Source organism: Tiliqua scincoides, chromosome 9 (assembly GCF_035046505.1).
Source record: "Tiliqua scincoides isolate rTilSci1 chromosome 9, rTilSci1.hap2, whole genome shotgun sequence".
Lineage (NCBI taxonomy): Eukaryota > Metazoa > Chordata > Lepidosauria > Squamata > Scincidae > Tiliqua > Tiliqua scincoides.
The window spans coordinates 16,978,063-16,991,941 of record NC_089829.1 but is presented as its reverse complement, the minus strand read 5'-3'; the positions used below and the strand labels follow the sequence as shown (position 1 = coordinate 16,991,941).

At 47.2% G+C, this 13,879-nt stretch overlaps 1 protein-coding gene across 1 annotated transcript in view; it reads right to left on the bottom strand.

Moving 5' to 3' along the window:
* The window catches only part of SF3B3 (splicing factor 3b subunit 3), a 30,884-nt gene that overhangs the window by 3,832 nt on the left and 13,173 nt on the right, over positions 1-13,879 (bottom strand). The window contains exons 12-21 of the mRNA XM_066636977.1: positions 7,509-7,660; positions 6,015-6,170; positions 4,947-5,102; positions 4,551-4,694; positions 3,862-3,984; positions 3,095-3,249; positions 2,681-2,855; positions 1,934-2,139; positions 1,443-1,599; positions 525-650 (exon numbers count right to left, since the gene is read on the bottom strand). Coding sequence (XP_066493074.1) covers positions 525-650; positions 1,443-1,599; positions 1,934-2,139; positions 2,681-2,855; positions 3,095-3,249; positions 3,862-3,984; positions 4,551-4,694; positions 4,947-5,102; positions 6,015-6,170; positions 7,509-7,660 — 1,550 coding nt within the window. The remainder of the gene's footprint in view (positions 1-524; positions 651-1,442; positions 1,600-1,933; positions 2,140-2,680; positions 2,856-3,094; positions 3,250-3,861; positions 3,985-4,550; positions 4,695-4,946; positions 5,103-6,014; positions 6,171-7,508; positions 7,661-13,879) is intronic.

Here is a 13,879-nt window from a genome sequence, read left to right as displayed (position 1 = left end):
CTTTCCAGCACTGACATAAGAGCAACGGTAAAGAAACAAACATTTCCTTACTTTGAGGAGGTCTTTGCCCCCCAACTGTAGGATGCAGCACATGTTCCACTGGCAAAGCTATGCCAGTGCTGGAAAATGGGTTAGGATTTGGGCCTCAGTCTGCAAACAAGCCCTGACATTTGAAGACTAGCACAAGTGGAACAGAATAACCTTCCTCTACATCTTTCTGCACAAAGTGTTGACTAAACAGGAAGCAGGAAAGGCTATTGGATCTGCAAATCACCAAACTTCCTCCTACCAAACCTAACAGGTGCATGTAAGTTATGCATATTGTGGCTTCAAGATTTTACCCTGGCCCTTGGGCCTCAAATAGCTTCAAGAGTAAGAAAAAGGATTTGCCTTGCACACTTGGCAAGGTACAAAGCAATTTGGTGGCTAGAAACAACACTAATGGCCAAAGCTCCCTCAGTTTGTCTCCTAATCAATTTCTGCTTCAAGTAGCTGTGAGTCCCTTTCCTCCCAAAAGCCAATACCTTGTTCTCACACTTTCGGAGCAGCTTCTTCTTGCCCAGGTCATAGACACGCAGTAGTTTTCCTACACCAATAAGCACACGGCCTTGGAATGGGGCAATAGCTGCTGGTACCTCCTCCACTGGGGTCTGAGCAGAAGAGGCAGAAGAATAGCAGGTTAGATGCTCTAAGCCAGACAGACACACCACCACTAGCAAACCATCACTGCAGAGTCAAGCCAAAACTGAATAAGAACAGAAGCAGAAAGCCCAGAAACACTGGCAAGAGACGCAGGTCTGCTGGTATTGCTGGAGTAACTAACAGCAGAACAGACCTTCCTCCTTCATTCCCAGAAGACAAGTGTGGAGATAGGAGGTGCTCTTAAGCCCAGCCCTGGCCTTTTCCCCCTAAAGAGCAGATGGAGAGAAAATCACCAAGGACTGCAGATGCTGGCTGGTAACAAGTGAGGGGAATTCAGAAGTGACACTCCTTTGCACCACTGCCAGTTAATCAGGGCCACAGAGGAGGTTGGAAAACAAGGGCCACATGGCAACACAAAGACACCCAAACAAACCACCTGTAAGTAGCCAATTTCTGTGCCGACGACTCATCTCACAGCAGCTCTCCATTTAGGAGATGAAAAAAGCACTTTGCTCAAGTGACAAGAGTATTCTGTGAACATGGCAACAATGCACTTTGGGCACAGTTCCTCCAATCTTTCCAGGAGCAAGCAAGACAAAGAAAGCTTGATGATTGCTCATACAGTAGCTGCAGTGTCATGTTGTGAATGTGAACTGGGTGAAAGGAAAGTGTGAAGCGCATACTATAAAATCTGTGCTCCTTTGCACAAACAGTAGGGGCCACTCCAGCACATGCAAACCTTTCCAGATTCCATTTCTCACACACACACCAGTCAGGCGACATCCACAGAAAACTCTCACCTTGTGCAGGAACTCCAGCTTCTCACCACTATTCACCAGCTTGTAGGTGTAGACAAACCCTCCTGCGACAGAGCGAGGGTTCAGGATGAGGTCCTTGGCCACGCCCACCAGAACATGCCAGTCATCACCAGTATTGGCAAACCGGCATACTGCCACACTGCAGAAAGCCAGGATAAGAATGTCACCACAAGAGACATAGACAGCCCAGTCCCTGGGAAAGGGGGCAGCTTGGGAGTAAAGGGTACTGTGTCTTCAGAGGAAGCCTGAGGACTGGGAGTTGGCAGAGAACTCTCAGCCAACATATTGCCTGTCTCCTCTAGACCCGGTCTATTACTGCCAAACACTCCCCAAGGCCAAAAACCCCCTCAGAAAAACAACTGCTTGCTTTCTTCTTTTGGATCTTATTCTTATGCAACAGCAGTATCTAGTAACATCCCAGAGAAACGTTTCCTGGAATTATTTCGCCTTTTGGTCTCAGTGGCGCTCCTTACCTAAAGGCAGCTTCATTCTGCTCCAGCTGGACTAGATCCAATGTGTTCCCCTGGATGGGGTTCATCACCCGGACCACTGAGGCCCACTGCCCATTTCCTGCCTTTGGGGCACCAAAGATAGACTCCGGCAGGTTCTCATTCAGAAACGCTGCTGCCATCTCTGCAGCCAGTTCTCGCTCGTCTTCACCGGCAGCTTCCACCATTTCCTGTGACAAGCAAGCACACAGACACACAGACACACAGAGGATTAATTACTAGGATGACCGAAGACTGCTGCATCCAAGGTTTTCAGAAGCAGCGAGACTGAGAAGCAGGGAACTGGCCTGGAAAAGTCAAACTTCTCGCCTTGTGGCTTTATTTTCTCAACAAGAAGAGCAGGGTGGGGCCACGCAGCAGTCTCCATCCACAACGCAATCTGCAAAATGAGGGCTGGCCAGATGTGCACCATAACAAAAGCCAACCTTGGGCCTGAAGATCTATCTCAAGGAGCCAGACATGCCTGGAAGCAGGAGCGGCCGGCACATCTTGGCCATGAACAAGCCCCTTCACAAGGGATGCTTAGTTCTGCCATAGAGAAGTGGCTGTTTCACGGTGCAGAAAATCAGAAGCCCTTTCCTTGATGACAAAGCAAGTCAGTGGCAGACCCAGAAAGAAGACCCAGGTTCCCTCAGCTGATCATGACCACAGGACTGGCAACCCGACATGGAAGTACCAGGAGCTCCAGACAAGCTGGGCTGCCCTAGTTACCTCAGCCATCTGCTGCTTCCTTTGGGCTTTAGTGGCCTCTGTGTAAGCATTGTGATCGGTCTCAATGATGATCAAGTTGTTGCTCTCAGGGTGGATCACAAACTTCCTTGGGGTGTACTGCAAGGGGAAGGCGACCTGGTTGAAAACTGCTCCAAGCTTCTCCAATGCCAAGATCCTATGGGAGCCAAGAACCCAGAGGTGAGACCCAATATAAGGGGAGGCCAGACAAATGGGGGAGAACTGGACCATGGCCACCCAGAAAGAAATCCGACACACTCTCAACAACTCAGTACAAACCTCAAAGACACTCAGGTGAAAGTTCCTGGCTTGTGCAGAAGCAAGCATGAAATAGTCCAATATGCTGACACATGAGAAAGACCCTTCCCTTCACAGGTCTTTGCTATCAATACTCACCTCAGGGTGTTTGTAGAGATGGCCACAATGCCTTCTGGACACTGCTCAGAGGCGAAGCCAGATGCAAACTCCAACGTCTCATACGAGAGGGGGGTTAAGTGGAAGCGGGACTGATAGGAGTAACTCAGCCACGAACGACTTGACATGGCCAGCACCTGATGCAGGAGAAGCGAGAGCAAAGTCAGCCAGAAGCAAGGGACAGAACTGTGTACTCAGAGGGGTGTCCTGCGAAAGAGCTCCTAGCCTACAAGAATGGGCTGACTGATGCACTGATATGCCTTGGCCCAGCACTAGCTGCAGCAGGTCCAATGTCCAGGTTTCTCTCTCTCTCTCTAGAGATGTGCAGGATTCCTTGGCTGTTACTAAAAACCTTGCCACAGCAGCAGCAACTGGACAATCCACAACGTTGCCCAACCTGCTTCATTTGCACGAACAGCATCTCTGCACCACAACTGGAATGCAAGAGAAAGAGCCAGGCAAGCAACTGGTCTGGCCCCTTCACACTTTCCCATTGCCTAGCCTACACTGGGACACTCCCACTGCCACACTTTGCGTGTTTCCTCTTTCTTTGGAGAAGGCAAAGGAAGCAGTTGATTGTATGCAAACCCACCACTCAGTACATAGAGATCTGGATTTCATCAGTCCTGGCAACCGCTTATTTATTGGGGGTTTTGCTCTTTCTTCCTGCAGCTCATCGATCATGCCAGGCCAGCAAACCTGCCTCCACGCCTGTCATGGCTCAACACACCACCAAGCCATCCACTTACCGCTTCTTGGCCTTGCATCCGGACTCGGAAGAGCTTCACAGGGCGTGAGCCAAGATACCTGGTCCGTGTGTCTGAGAGGTCTCCAGTTACTGGATCGAGGACAGTCCGCAGCAAGACACCATTCTGGATTGCGAGGGCAGAGGAGCAAGTGAGAGAGGGTGGGCCAGGTTAACTTCCAATTGCCAGCCTTCTCCACCTCCAGGCTCTGACACTGACATTACTTCCATTCCATTCCATTCCAGCTTCTCCCTGGCATTACTAAGCTCAGACAGGGTACTGCTGCTATGGTGAACTACAGAGATGCAGCACAGTTTCAGGCTAGGTCATGGAACACATCTATTCTACACTGGAAGCATGATCCCAACCCCCAGTCCTTCACAACAAGGATCCCTGAGCTGTTGGAAGTCAATCCTGCCTCCTTTCAAGCCACCGAGAGGCAGGCTGCCTCATAGCTCTACTACAAGCAATGCTTCCATAAAAGGTCTGCTTAGTTTAAAACTGCTTCCTGCAGGCAAGCAGGGGCTGCAAACAGACTCAGTTAGGTTGGAAGGGCTGCTGCTGCTGCTTCTGAGGTGGCTGGCCTCCATAAGGACTTGTGAACTGTGGAGGGCCAATCAAACTAAGCACTTAGGACAAGTTCTTTCTATGCTTAAGCGATATCTAGAGAGAGTCGGGCAGCACCTCCTCACCTGCAGGCCAATGTTCAGGTACAAGAAGCCAATGGAGCCTCTCTCCCCCAGCTCATCCTGCTTCTCAGCTCCACCCATCTCTACGATGCACAACGATTCTGGCTGGGCAGGAAGAGCCTGCATGCTCAGAGGCTGCAGACAGTCCTGGAGAGGAGGAAAAAGGAAAACTTTGTTAAGGTGGCACATGGAAAGAACCCACAGTCACGTGGACTCAGAGGCACGATACCTCTGCTGCTGTCATCGTCACATTCATTTATACAACGCCCTCCACATAAATGTGCTGTCATGACGGGACAGGTCCCTGCTGTGAGGGCTTACCATCTAGATCAGTGGTTCCCAAACTGGTTGGTTCCACTAGCCAGGGAAGCACTTGTCCCTGCCCACACAAGTGCTTACCGAAGGGTCCAGGGAAATGATGCGCACAGTGTTGTCCACCAGCCCGACAGCAAGGAAGCGGGAGCGCTGCTCTCCAGGAGGGACGTTGGCCAAGCTCATGCACACCACATCAGCTGACATCTCCTTTCTCTCAGTGTATTCATTCAACTGCCCTGACTGGAGTATGAGGACACAAGGGAAGAGGGAGGCAGATCTAAATTAACCAATTAAACACACACTGGATCCAGTAAGAGCTGTGCCGTCATGACATTAGGCTTCAAACTGGGCCAGTCACCTTGCTGCCTTAATCTGCAAGAAACTCCTATTCAGTTTGGTGCAGCAGAAAAACTTTTACAGACCCAAATCAAGCTGCTCTTAAAAAGCAGGACAAGCATGTTCAATCTCAGAGATCAGAGGTCCATCTAAAACAAACTCTCTCCCAAACACACACTTAAAGACTGCCAACCCCAGAAGTTTCAGGAACAAGCAGTACTGAATATGCAAAAGCTTCAACAAGAGCACAAACATTGCTTTTGTGCAACTGCCAACCATCTCAATGCCACTTGCAGAGGAGAACTTAGATTTTTTTCCCTGTTTTTTAATAGGTAGCATAGATTTTTATAAAATAAAAAAGTCACCTAACTTCCAGACAAATGGTACCTCCAGTGACATAGCTAAGGAGCGTCAGGGGGGCACATTGCCCCTGGTGCCATGTCTTGGTGCCTTAGAGGCCTCCAAAAGGCACTTCCAGTTTTTGGCGAAAACCAGAAGTGTCTTTTGGAAGCCTTTAAGACACCCTCTCTTAGCCTGGTACCCAGGGCCTCAGAAGTGCCTCTATGATGTTATAATGGGGTGTATGTGTTAAAAACTGGGGGGTGTTATGGGGGTATAGGGTATCGGGGGGTATGAACAAATTTTGTGCCTCCGGGTGCCAGATACTTTAGCTATGCCACTGGATACCTCCCATTGTTGGAGGTTTGTCCATCACCGTTAACCTACTCAGAATCTAAAACCAGTCCTGCCACCTTCCTCCACCCCTCGCTTCTGCTTAAGCCTACAGACCCTGGACCACCCCTCCCATTCACATACCGGGTCCATCTCGAAGTAGACCAGTTCCCCTCCAGTCAGTGCTATCACCACCTGTCTCTGGTTCACAGCACACTTGACAATGGTCTTCTTCCCTGGAGTTTTCCACTCATTAACTCTTTTATCTGCTCTGATGTGCCGGATGCCATCAGGATAAACCTGAAGAGATGCATGAATAAAAGGTTGGGACACAAAGGGAACAAATGCTTTTGGAGTTACGAGTCCACTCCGTCATCGTCCCCACTAGCCTGCCAGCTCAAACACAGTATTTTTATGAGTTATATAGTGGAATCACTGACGGTCACAGAGAGCGAGAGGACCTACTCTCAATTTGCAAGAGGCATCCCAGGCTCTTTACCTGCAGGCATCCACCCCTTGCCGCAGGCAAGACTGTCAAATCTCTCTCTACTCCTTTCTAGACTACAAAAAGGTCTAGAATGCTGATCACGTTCTCACAAGAAGTTCTGGTGTTGGTCATTAGATGTTCCCATTTTGAACAGTGGGAGAGGAACACGGAAGCCCCAGCTAAGAAACAGCAACTTGAGGAATGCCACCACAAGAGATCATGAGCTCCAGCACCTTTTAACTAAGAAACTCAGGCACAAATAATCCCACGACCACCTCCAACATTTCTAGCCATTCTAGAGACAAACATATGCAACAGAACAGCGCAGGCCAGGAAGAGCCATTTGACCCACTATGATGGCTTCCTTCTTCTCTCACTGCAAGGAGGGCAAGTTGATCTTCCCATTCTAGGAGGACAGGAACATGCAAATGAGGACACATTTAAAAGACATGAGGGATGGAGCTACTGGAAGTTCACCTAAAAGAGCTGAGCTAGGAACTCTGCAGATCAGGTCATGAGAGTTGAACAGCCAAGAGAGGCTGAGCTGCGAGTCAGAACCTTCCTGGTTTGAATTCACTTCTGCTGTGATTCCTACTAAGTGGCCTTAGGCAAGTCCCGCTCCCTCCCAGCCTCAAATGCAATATGGGGATAAGACTACTTACCTTACGGAGTTGATGCAAGAACAACACCAAGGCAATAAACATGGACAAAGCACCACTTAAAATAACTTCAAGTGTCTTCCAGTCTGCCAGTCATTCCAAACCTTGCATATACACAAGTGCTCATGCTCCTGATGCTGCAGCTCCCCACATTCACACACAGCAAACCACTCTGTGCACCTACAATCAGCCCCCTCTTAGTGATGTAACCCTTCCCCTCCCTCCCTCACATTATACCCAATGTCTTCCTTGACCCTAAGACCTTTCTCTTCAGTCAGTTCACAGATTACTACCTTTATCGTTTACTAAAAAAAAATAACCTCAAAGCATGGGGCACAGGGCTGTGAGGAGAATAGCTGTCTAGCCTGGACAACAGTACCATAGCCAAAAGCATGCTCCAAAAACCTTTGAACAACAGATCAACAAAAGCTGCCCTTTGGCCCTGAAAGACATGACACTGAAAAACCCCACAGAGACAAGAGACATCCTTACCTGCACCAAAGCATCATCCCCCAACAAGGAGCAGGACAAGGTGGGTGTGGTACCCAGGAACCCAGAGTCTGTCACTTCCTCTACAGTCTCTCCAATAGACAGTACGAGGGTGGCATTGACGAAGGACACAATGATATAGGCATCAAACTCATCTAGTTGTAATAGAAAGAGGAAAGGCATCAATGTGAGAGAGTCAAGAAAAAGATCTGCAAGTGATTGCAGCCCAAACAAACAGACCTTCTTTTCAGAGACTTCAACAGTTATCCCCTTCAATCAACAACGTGCAGCGGTTAACCACTAGAGACCAAGCTGGACTCCCAACACTTTGGTTCCAGCACTCATTTCACACCTAACTTCATGCAGAAAATGAAGAAGCAGGCAAAGCAGGGTGGCCACAGTTTCAGCAAGTTGAGATAAAGATACAAACAGCAGGACTGCTCTTCAGTACTTCTGTAGTCCTCAGTGGCTGGGAGCACAGGTCTGGCTCACCAGCCCTCCTGCTTCCAACCCCAACCCCAAGTCATGTGTGGCACTGGTAGCCTCTGTGCTGTGCTGAAGGTTGGCCACCCTTGGTGATTAACACTGCACCTGTCCCTCTGAATGCTACGGTGGCGACTACTCTCCTGTCCAAGTGGATGGACAGAGTTGAATTCTGAAATCACCAATTCACACAAGATATATTGTGCGGGCACAGCACTTACAGAACTATAAGAGAGAGAGATAAGTCATGGCACATGATGAAACAACAGGTGAGGCGGCCAACTTCTCTGAGACTCCTCCTTCAGTGATGCAACTATGGCACCCGGCCTGAGCCTGAATAGCAATGAGAGCTGCTCCTGAATCTCGCCCCCTTCCCCTGTGCCTTTTGGCTCTATCCACAGAAATGAACTGCCAAAAGGGCTTGGAGGCAAGAAAAGACCATGGGTTTCAGGAAGCTTAGAGTGCAAAGAAACAGCTGGGCCTGCTTGTGTGATCTCTCTCTCTCTCTCTCTGTGTGTGAAACAAAACAAACAAAAAATACAGACTACATAATCCTGCAGATTAATATTGAAATTATTCCAACCCAGACTCAGATTACATAAATGAACTCAACTAAACCACCTGGAGCATTGCAGTTGCCTTCATTTTAAGAATATCAGGTTGATCAAAGGGAAGAGAAAGCTACTGAACAAAAATGAACAACACAGAGGAAGGGGAAAGATCAGGGTCAGAGATCTGCCCCATTCACACATGGACTGAAAACCTGTTCACTATGCAACTGCATTTTGGACAGAATCAATATGCAGCGATCAGCTCACCAATCCTGACCAACTGTGGGTCCGAAGCCCAAATAGGAGTGCAAGATTAGGCAGAGAACTTTTATCAATAGCCACCCCACGACAGGTTCTTTGCCATTGACCACACGGAATGCAGGAACATGAGCTGCAGCCCATCAGTAGTGAAACAGAGAAGCAAGTGAACAATCTCAAAAGCAGCAATGACAAAAGACAGCTTTCTTTAATCTTTAGACTTGGGGGCCACTCAACTCGTGCAGTGGCATCCAAGGACCAGCGCAGTCAACTAATGCACTTTCAGGGTCACCACTGGGGGACAAACAGCTCTGAAAATCCACTGGCTTCTCTCTTACCACTCACAAGGAAAGAAGAAATAACACAAGCTCTTTTCAAACAGAACCTGAAATAATGCCAGAAGCTCAAAAGCTAGCAGTGACCACAGTTTTTAATCTTTTGCTTAGAAGGGGTCTCCTCTTCTCCCTCTCTCAACATCTCCAGGTTGAAAGAGAGTGCCACAGGCCCACTAAATAAATGATAGCCAAATTCAGACGTGTAGATCTGAGGGGAACTGTGCAGGAGAAGAAAATGTATATGTGTATAACTACACATATAGACTGAAGAATGATAATCTAAAGCCTAGAAGTTACCAGAAATAAATCATTCTATGGGGGGGAGGGGAGCTGGCATTTTAACTCATGTGCTGTCCTTTCAATTTAGAAACAGCTATCTGAACACATCAAGTCCTTGTTAGCTCATAGGAATAAACATGATTATTCATGTGCTTTCAAGGTGGTACTTTCACTCACTGTTTCAATATCTATGTATATACGTAAGCAAGTATTTACTATATAACGACAGTGTGAAGGAGGTGTGGGAGTTTTAGGGGTTAAAAGAATTATAGGGGATGATTTAATTCATAAAACAAAGAAGGGGGTAGGTTAATATGAAATAGCTGAGGGAAATTACTATACAGAGAGGGAAAGTATGGGAAAGGAAGTGAGAACCTTTGAAGTCAGAACTGTAGGATTAGGCAAAGTAAGGGGGGAAAGTGTGAAGCAGCAGGAAGGGGGAGGAAGAGTTAACTTTGAAGTGGAAAGGAAAAGAAATTCAGAAAGCCAGATGGCCTTGAGGAATAGGAAGGATAACACCAGGGCACGGAGCTAACACACAGGTGCAAATGATGAGATCACGCCAGGGAAGAGAAGTACCCAGAGAAGTACGTGCAGGGATTTTGATGGGAAGGATGGGAAAAGCGGAACCGAGTGTATGATTGGTTGACCAGCATAAGTGGGATGAGTATGACTCAGCGGTATTGACAAATTTTGATTGCCGGGTGGGAAGATAGTTGCACCAAGCCTGGTCTCTCGGTCCCCTTTGGCATTGACGAATGCCATGGGGAGATTCTGCGTCTCTGAACATCTGAAAGGAAGGATCATGTAAGTGTACATAGGCATGTAGTAGAGTAAAATTAGTGAGGTTTATTATTTTCCCTGCTATGTATGTACTGACATCTCAGCTGCCCTTGAAGAGCCCACTGTATTGGGTGGCAGCTGCTTAAGTTACAAACCTCAGTTACAATAAAGAACTTTTTACTTGAATTCTGGTGAGTGTGTGTTCAAAGGTGGGATGGGATGGCTCAGGAGAACCCAGGGGCTTGCACGGGCAAGCTACAAATGGAGCTGGGGTGGCCCAAGCTCTTCACAGACAGTATTAATCATCACATGACAATCATTTTTCTCATATTAAATCACTAGATAATCTTCAGACATTGCCACTTCAGTGAATCTATTATTTTCTAATTAGAAGGATCAGACACACTGAAGAGTTCTGGCTTGCATAGATATAGCAACAGGACAGCTGCTGGTTTGGGGTATGGCATCAGGTCCCCTCAATGTCATCTCTCTGGTGCAACATCTTCTTTTATCCACTCTCATTTTGACCCACCATTTCCCCCTTTCTATAACAAACGAATCAAATAGAAAGTCATCTTCAACCCAAAACAAGTACTGAACATGGATTAGATTGTCAATTGTAATCAACACAGAGAATCAATTCACAAACACTACTTTTGATTACAGTCCTTTTTGGAATTCGATGTTTGCAGATCTAACTTTGTCAGTTAGAAACACCAGCCACCTAAGGGGGAGAAGCAAGAAAAGCCAACAAGGCAAAAAATCACCATCGCCACCTCTTTAAGCTTGGAGTGTGCCCCTCCCACCTTACAGCTGCTAGAGAAACATCTTCTCCTCATAGGGCAGATGGAGGAAGAAAACAGAAGCCAGTAGGCCTATTCCCCACCCACCTCTCTGTGTTATAATGATTTCCTATTGCCTGGTGTCATGGAAGTTGCTCTGGGAGCCCTACCAGCTGAAGAGCAAGGTACAAACACTTCAAATAAACATAACTTAATTATCAAAACACTTTGCTTGCATTTATCTGCATTTATTTGCACTTTGCTGCATTTGCTTGCAGTGGTAAGAGGCACTTTTTCAAGTGGGTGCTCCTTTTTTAGCAGGGGGAGAGTAACTGGCCCATCTCACCCCAGCAGTATTCTTTTGCATCTTTTTAGACTGTGAGCCCTTCTGGGATAGGGAGCCATTTTAGTTATTTGATTTTTCTCTGTAAACCGCTTTGTGAACTTTTAGTTGAAAAGCGGTATATAAATACTGTTAATAATAATAATTTATCAGTAGAGCATTCCAAATTTGTTTGGAAGAATTAAAGGAAATGTATGTCTATCAGCTGGTGGCATGCAAAAGGAGAAACACAAACCAAGGCAAGGAAGGGGTTATCTGGGGGAGAGAGTGCTCAAAGGAGAAAACATTTAAATCCAAGGCACATGTGACTTTACCCAGAGCACAATTAATCAGCAGAACTTCTTGCCACAGAATGCTCTGATGGCAACTGGCCTAGATGCCTTTAAAGGGGGATTAGACAGATTTATGAAGGAAAAGTCCATCACAAGTTCCAAGCCATGGTGACTGTATGCAACCACCAGGTTATAGAGAAAGTCTGTCTCTGAATACTAGGTGCAAGGGACTGGCAACAGGATACAAGTATAGTAGATTGCTCCCTGAGGTGGGCCACAGAGAGACACAGGATGCTGGATTAGGTGGGCCCTTGGCCTATACCAGCAAGGCTGTTCGTTCAAGAAATGAAAAGTGAACTGCACAGAAACTGCATGAAAATGTTCAAAAAGCTGTTAACCAGGCGAGATCAGTGCGAAGTGTAGGAGGTGCCATGGAAACACTGAGATCCACGGTAGGGAAAGCAGGGGGTGGGCATAGACTGCTGCTTTCTAGGAAGCAGCAGATGGCCAAGATCTCGGGGTGCTACATGCACCTCCACACACTGTCCCAAGGAAGTCACATGACATACACCTTTCTTTTCAGCCTTGCTGTACTGGGGTTGGGGGTGGATAGCCATCTAATGGAGCCCTCTGCTCCAAGAGGCAACAACAGGGCTGAAAAAGTAGAGGGCAACTGAACAGGTTCAATCCAATCAGATATCCCACCAATTATGAAAAGTCACAAATTGCTGAAGTAGAACAACCAATATCTGCATCCTAAAATGACACCAGCATCTTCCCCAGACTCTGACTTGCTGGCAAGCATCCGTATGCAGCAGACGTTGCAACCACTCCCAGTCAGCCCCTCATCTCTGCAGATTCCAGCTATCAGTATCTCATATATCTGCATATGCACAGTTGGAATCATGGTGCTTTCATTAAGTCTGGACTCTACTAACTGTTCAACTGTGCAGGTGGCCAAAACCAAGCCTGGTCAGAAGGGAGAGGCTGCTCCTCTTGGAAAGTCAGGAGGAAGGAGCAAACAGGAGCATTTACTTCCTTCTTTGGCTGCTCAAGAAAGCATAAGGTGAAACTAGTAGGGCAAGGCAGCAGGGAAAGATTTGGAATACCTTGGCTCAAATGTGTCCAGCTTCTCCCCCCCCCGTCCCCCATTTGAGTGATTCAGCAAGATACTCAACATCTCCGTGGGCACAGATATTCACATTTGAAATAACTCATTTTAGCAATCAACCTTTGTCTAAATTAGCAAAAGGTCTGTACTTGGTTGAAGACATTATTAGAGATTCAAAGCTAGAGGTGCTTTTTTTTTTTTTTTACAAGCGTGGTGAGTAACGTATACAGTACAGGCTGGGAAGCTAGAGGCTGAGAATAGTCCTCCTCCCTCTCCCATAGGGGAGATGCTGAGGATTCCAACCCCTGACGGCAGGACAATGGGTGGTCCTGAAAAGGGCTTCATGTTTTGTTATATCTGATTGCAATGAAAACGACCAAGGGCCTCAAAATGTTGCCTCCCTTTTCTCTAGTCAACCTGCGACCCAGCACAACAGCCCCTCGTTGGAGGTACACACCTGTGGGAGGGGATCAGCACCTCCACCACCAGCCACCTGTGGAAGAAAAAAAAAGGCTTGGTATTGGCAGTATCATGGACCACATACCAGCCAAAGTTAGTATTTGCCTTGAAGGAGTTTAATGCTTCACACACAACATTTTATGGGCAGTGAAGAACTATTGACCAGATACCAACAGGTTACCACACAAGAGTAATGTTGAAGATCTGACCCTGCCAGCTTTGTGCCATTGCATTACAACATGAGGAACACCGGCAGACACCCCATATCACAGAGATACACTGACAACGAGACATGAGAGAGACAGAACTCATCCTGTGATACGTTCCAACAGCAGCCATGTACACGATGAGAGTGATGTGGCAAAAAGGGCCTTGTGGTAATTCTGCTGCATCATATAATAGATACTGAGAATGAGATTTTATTCAGGGCAAATGTTTATGGGATTTACCTAAAACAACTTGACTGCCTTAATTATCACACGGAGAGAAAAGGGTCTGGAACTAGTCCTGTCCTACTGACGGGGAGAAAAGACACCCCCAGAGTATCCCCACATTCTCAGACCACCAACAAATGCCTTGTAAACAATCCTGGCTTGAAGACCTTATTTTAGACCGATGCCTTAAAAGCTAAAAATATGGAGGCTGGGGTAGGGTGAGGTTGGCCAGGAGAGCATCTGCAGCTTTGTGCTTCTGTTCAAAAGGCACAAAGACTCAACCT